We start from the raw sequence: 12,395 nt of genomic DNA, 5'->3' as shown, positions 1-12,395 counted from the left end.
AGGAAGAAGGTAGGACCAGGGGACACTTGAGGAAGTGATAGACAATGGGATCTTGAAGGAGGGAAGGATCTGGGCGTGCTGTAATGGGAGTCAGGGAAGCATACTCCAGGCTGCTCCAGAGGTGGAGGGGAACAGAGGCAAGGACAGGGAATGCCAAGTGATAGAGTGAGTCACAGAAAGAATACAAATGAGAGACGTGGAAATGAGATTGGGAAGGCGGGTTAGAACCAGGCTGGGAGAAGCCTGAGGTGTCAGAGATCTAATCAGTGAACAATGGGGAGCCACTAAAAGCTTTAGAGCAGAAGCATGGCAGAATCAGAGCTGCTGCTCAGGACAGCAAACTGGCAGTGGTGTGGGGACTGGACTAATAAAGCAAGGCTGGGAGCCAGGACAAGGAGGCTCTGCCCTGGTCTGAGCAGAGGTGAGAGAAGCCAAACAGGGCAGAGAGCTTCGGGGACAGAGAGGAGAGGACGGAAGCGTAACGGCTCATTCCAGAGGGAGAACGGAGCCATGGTGCTGTGCAGGGGCATGGCGTGCCCCTCATTTCCCTGATCGGTAAAATGGGGATATTAATAGTACCTGCCTACACACTACACATAAAGTGCTCACACAGTGGCTGCCACTTACTAAATATTCAGTAGTTTTATTACGATTATATCAATAAATAAATCCAGTTGTGTCAAGTTGATTCTGATTCATGGCAACCCCATGTGTGTCAGAGTATAACTGTGCTCCATAGGGTCCCACCACCATCCCCTGCTCCCCCGCCTTGGCTGATTTATTGGAAGTACATTGCCAGGCCTTTCTTCCAAGTTGCCTCTGGGTAGACTCAAACCTCCAGCCTTTGGTTTAGCAGGCAAGCATGTTAATCATTTGTACCACCTAAATAGCTGGGCCAAATTAGCTTTTTTTACATTATCTTTTTTTTAAGAAAATTAAACATGTGGTTTGTTGTCTAATTTTTCGAAACTGTCATGTGTATCTGCCCTAAATATGCTGAAATGCTCTTTTGAGGTTGGAAGGGAACCCTTTTTAAAAAGGGGTAAAGAACAAACTAACCACACACTGTTGTTGTTTTTAGGTGGTATTGAATCAATTTCAACTCACAGTGACCCCATGTGACGGAGCAGAACTGCACCGTAAGGTTTTTTAGGCTATAGTCTTTATGGGAGCAAGTTGCCAAAATTTCAGAGGCACCAGGTGGGTTTGAACTCTTAACTGCTGGTCCACCAGGGCTCCTTATCCATGCCCAGCCTTCCTTTACTGAATAGTAATGAATTTTTCATTACTATGCCAGTGACACGAGCTTATTCCCTTCCTGGGTTGAGGCCTTCATATTAGCTTTCTCACTCATAGCTTTTCTCAAAAAATGAAACATTCATAACTTTATCAGTATGTTTTTTTTTTTTTTTTTATCATGGTTACATTACTGTGTTCTGGTGGAAATAAAATTCAGGGGTAACCTCTCTCCGAAATCTCTGCAATAACTAAGATCACATCCCTGAGCTATAGTACACTTTATAAGTATCCCTCCCAAAGCAAGTTCAAAGCTATTTCCTGTCTTTCTTTTCTATTTTCCTTGCATGACTATCCTGTGGAAATAACATTTCTGAGACCAACTACCTAGAAACCAATAAACACTGCCTCTAGTTTTTAATGGTGTATTCTTTTCCGTTCGGGTTTTCCATCTCGTGGGTCGGTGACAGCAGAACAAACTCTCACAGCCTCATGACAACTGAAAACTGAGGGCTATGCTGTCACCACGTTCTCTAATAGAACTGGCTTTTCATTATAACCTGCTGAGAGGACACTCAAGGGTCTCTGGGGCCTCTTACAACAAGGGCCTCCGGCTGAGCTTCATCTGGTTTTCGAAAGGAGAGGTGGGGCCTACACCAAGACTGGGGTGGGGATCATCTTTTTCATGACTTGTGTTTTAAACAGCACTTTATAAAAATTTCTAAAATCTTAACCTGGGAGCTATCACTCAATTATGCAATTATTTAGTCAAAGGAATTACAAAGCCAATTACAACACATTTTCAGAGCCATCCCTTGAAATGGCAAATTGGGATGATAAATCTCTGGCTTCCAAAGCTTTGAGGGGCAGCTGACTTTGCGGGAAGGCCATGGGCCAGACTGATGGTGGGGTAGACCAGAAGGCCTCCTGTACATTCGCTCACAGTGGACAGGGTGGATGTGAGGGGGGCGTGGAGCTGGTGTGCAGCTAGCATGCACTGGGGAAAGGGTGAGTCTGGAGCACAGAGTGCACCCCAGGAGACACTAGGCAACTTTGCCTTTTGGGTTCACTCAGCTGCAATGTGCCCCACGCTGCTTTTTATTATCCATGGTGCTTTCTGCTTCCAGTTACTGTCACTCGTGACTTTCTTTTCACTTGGAAAAGTTATCACCTTCCCTACTTACATTACTTACATAACTATCACCTTCCCTACTTAGCTAAGGAGCCCTGGTGGTGCAGGGGTTAAAGCGCTCAACTGCTAACCAAAAGGTTGGCAGTTCGAACCCACCAGCCGCTCTAAGAGAAAGATGTGACAGTCTGCTTTGGTAAACATTTACAGCCTTGGAAGCCCTATGGAGCAAGCCTGCTCTGTCCTATAAGGTCTCTATAAGTCACAATTGACTCAGCGGCAGTGGGTTTGGTTTTCTACTTACATTTTACTATGCGTAAGCACTTGATGGGCATCCCTGGGAGGCACAGTTAATGCACGTGGCTGCTAACTGAAAGGTTGGGGGTTCAAATCCACCCAGAGGCACCTTGAAAGAAAGGCCTGTCAATCCACTTTCAGAAAAAAAAAAAAAAAATCAATCACTGAAAGTCCTACAGGTAGGTTCTCCCACTGTTCTGCCTTGGATCCCTGCAGCCCCGGCAGCGGGCGGAGCAGCAGCAGCCAGGCAGCCCAGCTTCATGAAGGCTCTCAGCAAGTGGCAGCCAGCGGGAACCTGGCACACACCCTACCCACCAAGATGGCCAAGAGGAAGGTCAGCTTGACCAAAGGGGTGGTGGAGGAGGTGCCCAGGAGGAAGGAGATAGTGAAGCTGTCAGCTAAACCTGCTTCTGCAGAAGTGGAAACAAAGCCAAAAAAGGCAGCAGGAAAGGATAAATCTTCAGACAAAAAAAGGACAAACAAAAGGGAAAAGGGGAGCAAAAGGAAAGCACACCGAAGTGGCTAACGAAGAAACTAAAGATTTGCCTGCAGAAAATGGAGAGGCTACGACTAGGAGCATCCAGCCTCTGATGAAGAGGCGAGAAAGGAGCCAAGTCTAGTCAATGCTTATCCATCACGTCTTCCCAGTGGTCCCTGTATTCCCCCTCATCATGGTTCTCCCTGTCAGCACTGTACTCACGGTGGTCCAGGTTTCTGAATAGCTTTGTACATGCTGTGAAAGGTTGACCATTTGAGTGTGTAGTGTGTGTGATAATAAACTGTGAATTAGTGGGACTTATGATGTAACTGCTCATCAACAATGGAAGATAATTGGTACTTGATAGCTTCTTAAGGAAAATTTGCCTCCAAATTTAAAGCTGGAAGGTAACTGGAATCTAAAAAAGAATGAGAACGACATGGCTGTTTAAGATTTTTGGTATGTACATTAAGAACTGTGTACAAATCTTAGGTGATGAGAAGGACAACACACAATACAGGGAAGTCAGCACAGCTGGACTAAGCCAAAAGCTATGAAGTTTCCTGAACACAACCAACCACTTCAAGGGACGGAGTAGCAGGGGCTGGGGTCTGGGGACCATGGTTTTGGGAGATATCTAGGTCAACTGGCATAACAAAGTTTATTAAGAAAATGTTCTTCATCCCACTTTGGTGAGTGGTATCTGGGGTCTTAAAAGCTACCAAGCGGCCATCTAAGATGCATCAATTGGTCCTAACCCACCTAGAGAAAAGGAGAATGAAGAACATCAAAGACACAAGGAAAATATTAGCCCAGGAGACAAAAGGGCCACATAAACCAGAGATTCCATCAGCCTGAGACCAGAAGAACTAGATGGTGCCTGACTACCACCAATGTCCACCCTGACAGGGAACACAATAGAGAGTCCCTGATGAAGCAGGCGAAAAGTAGGGTGAAGAACTCAAATTCATGTAAAAAGACCAGACTTAACGGTCTGACTGAGACAAAAGGAACCTCAGAAGACATGGTCCCTGGACTCTCTGTTAACCAAGAACTAAAACCATTCCCGAACCCAATTCTTCAGACAAAGATTAAACTGGACTAAAAAACATAAAATAATACTCATGAAGGGTGTGCTTCTTAGTTCAAGTAGATACACGAGACTAATCAGGCAGCTCCTGTCCAGAGGCAGGATGAGAAGGCAGAAAAGGAATAGGAGCTGGTCGAAGGGACATGGGAAACCCAGGGTGGACAAGGGGAGTGTGCTGTCACATTATAGGGATTGCAACTAGGGTAAATAAAATGTGTAAAAATCTTTATTTGAGAAATTAACTTGAGCTGTAAACTTTCACCTAAAGCACAATTAAAAAAAAAAAAAAACTGTGTGAACATTGTTCATAATGTCTCTGTACGGAACCTCAAAACAATCAATAAAATACCAATTATATTAGTAAAAAAAAAAGAAAGAAAACCCTATGGAGCACAGTTCTTCACTGATACACATGGAGTCTCCATTAGTTAGAATCAATTTGACGGCAACGGGTAAGCACTTGATAACCCATACCAAACCCATTGCCGTTGAGTCGATTCTGACTCATGGTGACCCTATAGGACAGAGTAGAACTGCCCTGTAGAGTTTCCAAGGAGCGCCTGGTGGATTCAAATTGCTGACCTTTTTGTTAGCAGCCATAGCTCTTAACCACCGCACCACCAGAGTTCCCAAGTACTTGATAGGAAATCTCATTTCATTTGCACATGTACCCTGTAAGGCAGGTCCTGTCATCATCCCCATTTTACAGATGAGGAAACTGAGGTTACCAGGTTCAGCAATTGCCTACAATTACACAGTAAGTGGCTGAGCCCATGCCTCAGTCACCTCCATCACAGACACTCTAGGTCAGAGCCCCTCATCCTGGCTGCACCCTGGAATCACTGGGTGGGGGTGGAGGAGGCAGGTTTCAAACACACCGTTGCCCAGGCCCCATCCCAGACTAAATCAGAACTAAATCATCCTTTTTCAGACCGGAAACCTAGAGCCCAGAGGTCAGAAGTGGCTTGCCCAAAGTGGCACAGTGAGTTTGGGTGAGTTGGACCAGAGCCCAGGGTGCCCTCCCATTATGTGCTCATTGACTAACGCCTCTCCAGTTCCCCAGCACCACCCCCCACACCCCACCCACAGCATCACCTCATCACGTGGATGCATTCTGGCTCCTTGGTGAAGCTGTAGGCATAGCCACTGGACGTGGTCCCAAAGTCGATGGCAACCACCACGAGAAACGTCTGCTGCTCGGAGACGTTCGGGTCGGTGTCGTTCTGCAGATATGAAGTGAGACGCGGGGGTGCAGGAAGGGCAGGGAGGCAGGCCAACCCTGGCTTTTAGGGAGACACCCCCAGTGGTTCCATCCTGCCCAGCCACACAACCACTACAGACAGAAGGGCGTTCGGCTCAAGTCTGCCACATGGAGAGCCCTGGGGAGGAGGCTGGCCAGCCTCGGCCCCCACCTGAGTGGCTCAGGGAGGTGCCCTGGCCTGCTGGCATCTCCCAGCCTGAGTGGAGGGCCAGGCTGACTGGGCCAGGGCACCTGCCTTCAGCTCGCCCACTCCTTCCTTCACCACCTGCAAGTGGGCATGGCTAATGACAGACATTCTACCAGCAGGGCCGGAAGCCCAGTGTTTCCTGAGGAACCCAGTCTCCACCCCTGTCACCCTCTCCGAGCTCCTGCGCAGACCCCAAGCCCCTGCCCAGAGTGCCTTGCCTGTGCCCTCTGTACCTACACTGTACCTATACCTGTCCAGTACCTGTACAGGTACTCCTACTTGCTCTGTGACAGAGGGAAGTGCAAGAGAGCAGCGCCTGGCATACCAGGGACCAGCCCAGTCCTGCCATGACCAGCTCCTCTCTGGGCCCAGAGCCTTTCCTTCACCTGTCCAGTAAGTCGGTCAGGCCAGTCCAGTCCAGGTTTCCAAGGCTTTTCTTTAAAGCAGTGTACTTTTTTTTTTTTTTTTTTTTAACTCCTATGGAACTCCGAATTATAAAACTGACAAAATTTGGATTTGGCATGTCCTGGGTAAAGCACGGATGAGAACCCCACCCACGGCCTCTCTTCACACTGGCCCCATCCCCACGCACCCGAAGGTGAACCCTCAAGCTCTTCCAGGGAGCCCTCAGGAAGCTGGTGACAGGTCACCAACTCTCCCAGTTTACCTAGGACTGGGACAGTTCCCAGGTGCAGGGCATTCAGGGCTAAACTCAGGACAGTTCTGGGAAAACCAGAACGAGTTGGCACCTTTTCTAGTGGTGGCTCCAAAGTTCTCAAGGGGGGCCTTCTTCAGGGATCTGAGCCGCTAAAGAAAAGCCGCTCTTTCTTCTGGGTGCTCATCCTGTGGCTGGCTGCATGTGAGGCTCTTTGACCAGCTGCCCCACCATATCCATCTGCTTTTGCAGTCCAAGGTAGAGTGGGAGCAACAGCCCAGCTCCAGCCCTTCTCAGGGTTGGCAAAACCCTGCACAGGCCTCCCTGGCAAACTGTTGCAGAGGCAATTACACAGGCATAGACTTTGAACAGGACAGTCAACTGCAGGTGGCAAAAGCACTGTCACAATGAGGCAGTCTCACTGGTTCACCAGCAGAGACCGCTGTTTCACTCCCAGTGGAGGCTCTAAAAGGCTGCTCCCACCTGCCCACCCATACCCAGAACCCAGTGCCATGGAGTCCGTTCCGACTCATAGCGACCCTGTATCATCCCCCAAATCAATGGCTGCAGAAGCACCAGGCACAGCATGGAAAGCTGGCTCTTTGGATGCTGGCTACAGTGGCCCTGCAGAGTCAGCCCGGAAAGCACCAAGCCCTTTCCCTTGCACACTTAGAGACCCAGCCCTCCCCACTGTGACAAAGGACACAGGCACAGGTGACCTATAGCTCCCTCCACCAACGGCTCAGTTTGTGATGCTGACCAGCAGCTGCCGAAATGAACTTCCACATGTATCACTGAGACTCTAGCTCACTGGTTCTAAACCGCATCTACAAACCAAAACCAAGCCCATCATTCATAGCGACCCTATAGGACAGAGGAGAACCGGTCCATAGGGTTTCCAATGAGCAGCTGGTGGATTCGAACTGCCGACCTTTTGGTTAGCAGCCAAGCTCTTTACCAGTGCGCCACCAGGGCTCCTACCATATTTAGCATGGGGCTGGGCCATGGTAAGTGCTCATAGACATGAGACGTAGTTATTGTCAGGATTAACAAGTTCAACATTTTCAGGTCCACGGTGGGATAGGGACTTGTCTGGGCTCATAGGCTTGTGCCAGTTCGGTTTATTCTCTTCCCCGTAAGCATGAGGAGTCTCTTCCCATAAGCATGAGGGGCTGCCCAGTAGCCTGTCCTATGAGAGCGACCCAGAAGCAAAGGTAGTTCAGCACAGCCCCCTCTCGCCTCCACACACATACACACATTTCTTACCACAATATGAGAAGGGGACAGAGGCGTTATTCCCGTGTCCCCCAGACTCCGGGCAGGAGATGAATATGCAGATGTGGGAGCCGTTTCTGAAAGGAAAGACAAGTACATTCCTTAAAAGGGGCACCTGCTGAGCCAGGAGCAGGAAGGGGGCCGGGTAGCTTTGCCTGAGAAAGCCAGCTAAGGTGGTAAAAAGGTGAGGTCAAGCCCCACCATAAAGGCTGGGGGTCTGTTCCAGCACCCCTCGTAGCTGGCATTTAAAACTGGACCAAATGAGAGCCTCCTTTTCTCCCACTACGTGCCTCCAGGCTCCGCTAAGCACGAGGCACTGTACCTGGTGGAGTCCTCTGTCTAGCCAGTTGTTAACCTGGGCGCCATGACGGACCAGAGGAGCCTGTGGCCACCTGCGAGTATGTGCACATTTTTGTGTGCATTTTCTGTGAAGACACTCTATAGCCCTCAGCTTCCCAAAGGGGTGTGGGACCTCCAAAAGATTAATAACCCCATTGGTGGTTCAGTGGTAGACTTCTCCCTTTCCATGCAGGAGACCCAGATTCGATTCCCAGCCAACGCACCTCATGGGCAGCCACCACCTGTCTGTCAGTGGGGGCTTGCGTGTTGCTATGATTCTGAACAGGTTTCAGGAGAGCTTCCAGACTAAGAAAGACTAGGAAGAAAGGCCCGGCGAGCTACTTTCAAAAAATCAGCCAATGAAAACCCTAAGGATCACAAAGATCCAATCCACACAAACGACCATAGGAATAATGCAGGGACCGGCCAGTGTTTTGTTCTGTTGTGCGTGGGATCACCATGAGTCAGGGGCTGACTTGACAGCAGCTAACAGCAACAACAATTCTAGAAAAGTAGGATGTCAGTTCAAATTCCAAAAACAGCTTCCTTGGCTGGTGGATCCATCACCTCCTCCCTCCCTCTGGCCTGAGGGCCCACAGGAGCCTGGTGATGTCATCTCTCTTTAGTGATGCTAAAGCTTTTTGACATGCAATTAGTAAAAACCTAGCAAAAAGACAGCTAGATTAGCATTTCTGGACCCCTACAGACAGAGCCCCTCAACAGACACAAGGTCAAACGGTAGCAGGGCTGCTTGCTAGCAGCAGGAACACCATTTTGTAGATTGCCCTACTGCCCCTGCAATTACTCAGACACAGACATTTGTTCTGGAATGCTGCCAGAGCTCAGTGGCTTCCCCCAGGGATTAGCACCCAAGGAGAAGTCACACTCTCCCTGGCCAGGGCTGGAAAGCTCCACAAGTGCCTCTCCCTGCCACTGCCCAGGACTGGCAGGGCTGGCAGAGCTGTGAGCATGACTTCGCACTCTCACCACTGCCAGACAACAGGGCACCTGCAAACACTAGGCCCGGCACGGGGTGCTCTGCAAACTGGCTCCATTTAGATGACAAGACACAGGGCACCTGTAAACACCAGGCCCTGCGTGGAGTGCTCTATAAATCTTCTCCATTTAGACAGCCAGACACTGGGCACCTATAAACACCAGGCCCTCCACGGGGTGCTCTGCAAGCCTGCTCCATGTAGACAACCAAACACTGGTGCCTACAAAAGCCACATATTAGATGGGATGCTAATTCCTGGTTTGAAAAAAAATGGGTATCTTGCTAAAGAAGAGCCCTGGTGGAACAATGGTTAAAGCACTTGGCTGCTAACCAAAAAGGTCGGTGGTTCGAAACCGTCAGCCACTCCAAGGGAGGAAAATGTGGCACTCTGCTTCCATAAAGGTTACAGCCTAGGAAACCCAATGGGGCAGTTCTACTCTGCCCTGTAGGTTCACTATGAGTCGGAATCAACTCGACGGCACACAACAACAATTTGCTAAAATACTTGTAGCCAAAGAAACCCAGAGATTTGAGATGGCAAAAAAGGCCTGTCTCCTTCTAGGGGGGCACTTGAGGTGGTTCCATCTGCCTCTTCTAATCCCAGGTTTTTACTGATTTTTTTTTTCCTGCTTGGTAGAAACACCATCACTACAGTGGGTACTGATGGAATGAAAAGAATCATGAAAGAGTGAATGTGAAGCCTCAAATCTGGCAGTCACCTCCCTCTCTGCCTGCTGATGGTATCTCTTCTGATGAGGTTCGATTCCAGCCTCTGGCAGACAGGTGAATAACCAGGTAATTTCAGAGGCAAAAACTCAACTTGTTCGGAAGCTTTTTCCAATTCCTATTAGCATCCTGGCCCAGTGCTCTTGAAAACAGAATTTGGAAAAATAAGCCTGGCTCCAGGAGTCCCTGGGTGGCGCAAATGGTTAAGCACTGGACTACTAACAGAAAGGTTAGTAGTTCAAACTTACCCAGAGGCACGTCAGAAGCAAGGCCTTGTGATTTGCTTCTGAATGGTCACAGCACTGAAAACCCAATGCAGTGCAATTCTACTGTGCACACATGGGGTCACCATGAGTCAGAACTGACTCGACGGCAACCAGCAACAACAAAGACTGGCTCCAGGACCTGCCTGCTAAACTCCACCATCACCTCTGTTTGGAAGCTCCCAGCTCAAGGGCACCTCCTTCCATAAAGAAAGGGGGAGCTCGGCCTCTCCACTAGGGGGCGCTGCTGGATGGTTCTTCCACCTGTTGACAATAGCCCCACCCAGCCCAAGGTCCCTGAGGCAGCCCTTAGAGAGATGCCATCCAGCAGCGCTGGGAGCATCTTCTCTCCACCTGCTACCTGGAAGGCCTGCAGCCATGTGTCCACATTTGCACAGAAGGTCTTGGAAGAAACCAAATGTCTAATTGCCCGGGAAATCTGGTGTTGGCAATTAGCAAACAAGCTATTATCTGCAGACAAACCATCCACCCCGCTGTCTGCTTGGTTCTAATTATCCCATCACTCAGCCCTGCTCAGAGCATTGCAACACGGACTTGCAACAGAGCATGTGTCAGGCCACACACTGAGCACATGCCTTGGGCCCCCAGGGAACTCCAGGATACTTGAGGGCAAAAACCAATAATTTTTGGGTTCTCCCTGCACCCCCCTCCCTGCCACATCTGGTACAGTAATACATAAATCATCTGACTTGCTCACCACTCAGCCAGGCCTAGAAGCAGTTGGACTGCATGGACTTTCTCCATCCAAAACTCAAATTCAGCTACATTGTGCAATGCTTTAACTGATCGGCATACAAGATATGGAGGAGTGACATTTTTCTAATACAGATACATGCATCTCCTGCACGCCCACATCCATATTTCTATATATTCCAAAGCACAGATAATTCGCCAGTTACTGTCATCAATTCAGCACGGGAATACATAAACCCATGGTGATGAATATGTTCTCAAGCTAGTATTGTTCCACTTATTTAGGACATCAAAGTGGTGTTCAAAAATTCTTGGGGAAAAGAACATGGGAAAGCATACCTTATCCCTGAGGTGTGTGGGAAGCTTAATTCTGGTGTGCTAAGAGTCCCAACACGGCCAGGGATCATTCGTTCAATGGGTAAATGATTAGGAATGAAAACAAAAGGGCCAGCGGAGTATCATTAATTAATCTATTGATTTTTGATGATCTATTTGATTTTTCCTGCTAATAAATGGCAGAGTTGATACACGGCATGGGTATATGTACAAGGAATCTGCTCTGTGTCGTGGCTACCAATTATACTTAGGCCATGACCCACAGTAAGAAATTCCAAATGGTATTAACTGTGGCCCTGTTTATACTTCTGTAAAACTAATACAATAGTTTCTTCCCTGTAACTTACTTCCTCCTATGTGATAGCATAGCTCAGTACAAATAGGTTGGCTTCGGCACATGGGGAAGAGAAGAAAAAGGCAAAGCCAAAAGTCCAGAAGGAATAGATGTTTTCATAGTGCAGGTTTGGAAGAGGAAAAGGAAGCCAACAAAAAGAAAATTCAAACCCATCTGTGGAGTTAGGGAGGGAAGACTGGTAAGAGATTAAAGTAAAATGCTTTAGTAGCTCAGAGGCAGAGCGGAGAGTTCTGAGAATTTTAAGAATTACCTATGCTGCAGTTCCAACAAGATTAAAGACGACCCAAAGCATCTTCCATTTCAAGCCCTAAGTTACCCTGAAATCTGGGAGCACAGAGGGATTCAGTGATTACACGTCACAGAATCAGAAAAACACAGAACATTTCAAAAATACAAACTATCAGCCACAAAGACTACTGAGAGGTATGGAGTTAAGCAGAGGAGGAAGAGACCCTGAAGCTTTCTAGTGAGCAAATAGAAATTAATTTTTAAGTCTCCTTCGTTGTTGTTATTAGGTGCCGTTGAGTCGGTTCCGACTCATAGCGACCCTGTGTACAAAAGAAGGAAACGCCGCGTGGTCTTGCACCATCCTCACAATCGTTGCTGTTGGAACCCACCATTGCAGCCACTGTCAATCCATGTCATTGAGGGTCTTCCTCGTTTTCCGACACTTTATCAAGAATAATGTCCTTCTCAAGAGAAAGCTCCCACCTTATAATACACCCAAAGTATGTAAGCTAAAGTCTCGCCATTCTTGCTTCTAAGGAACATTCTGGCTATACTTCTCCCAAGAGAAATTTGTTCATTCTTCCAGCAGTCCATGGTATAGTCAATATTCTTCATCAACACTGTAATTCAGGGCATCAACTCTTCTTTAGTCTTCGTTATTCATTGTCCATCTTTTGCATATGCATATAGGGTGATTGAAAATATGATGGCTTGGGTCAGATCCATCTTAGTCCTTAAAGTGGCATCTTTCTAACACTTCAAAGCGGTCTTTTGCAGCAGATTTGCTCAATGCAATATGTCATTTGACTTCTTGACTGCTGCTTCTGTG

At 48.1% G+C, this 12,395-nt stretch overlaps 1 protein-coding gene across 1 annotated transcript in view; it reads right to left on the bottom strand.

The window, feature by feature from the left end:
- The window catches only part of HSPA12A (heat shock protein family A (Hsp70) member 12A), an 82,111-nt gene that overhangs the window by 31,002 nt on the left and 38,714 nt on the right, over positions 1–12,395 (bottom strand). Inside the window, exons 2-3 of the mRNA XM_064269266.1 lie at positions 7,600–7,685; positions 5,326–5,453 (exon numbers count right to left, since the gene is read on the bottom strand). Of these exons, the coding sequence (XP_064125336.1) occupies positions 5,326–5,453; positions 7,600–7,685 (214 nt within the window). The remainder of the gene's footprint in view (positions 1–5,325; positions 5,454–7,599; positions 7,686–12,395) is intronic.

The sequence above is a fragment of the Loxodonta africana genome, chromosome 16, assembly GCF_030014295.1.
Source record: "Loxodonta africana isolate mLoxAfr1 chromosome 16, mLoxAfr1.hap2, whole genome shotgun sequence".
NCBI lineage: Eukaryota > Metazoa > Chordata > Mammalia > Proboscidea > Elephantidae > Loxodonta > Loxodonta africana.
Note: the sequence above shows the minus strand (reverse complement) of the source record. Positions and strands in the feature narration are given on the sequence as shown.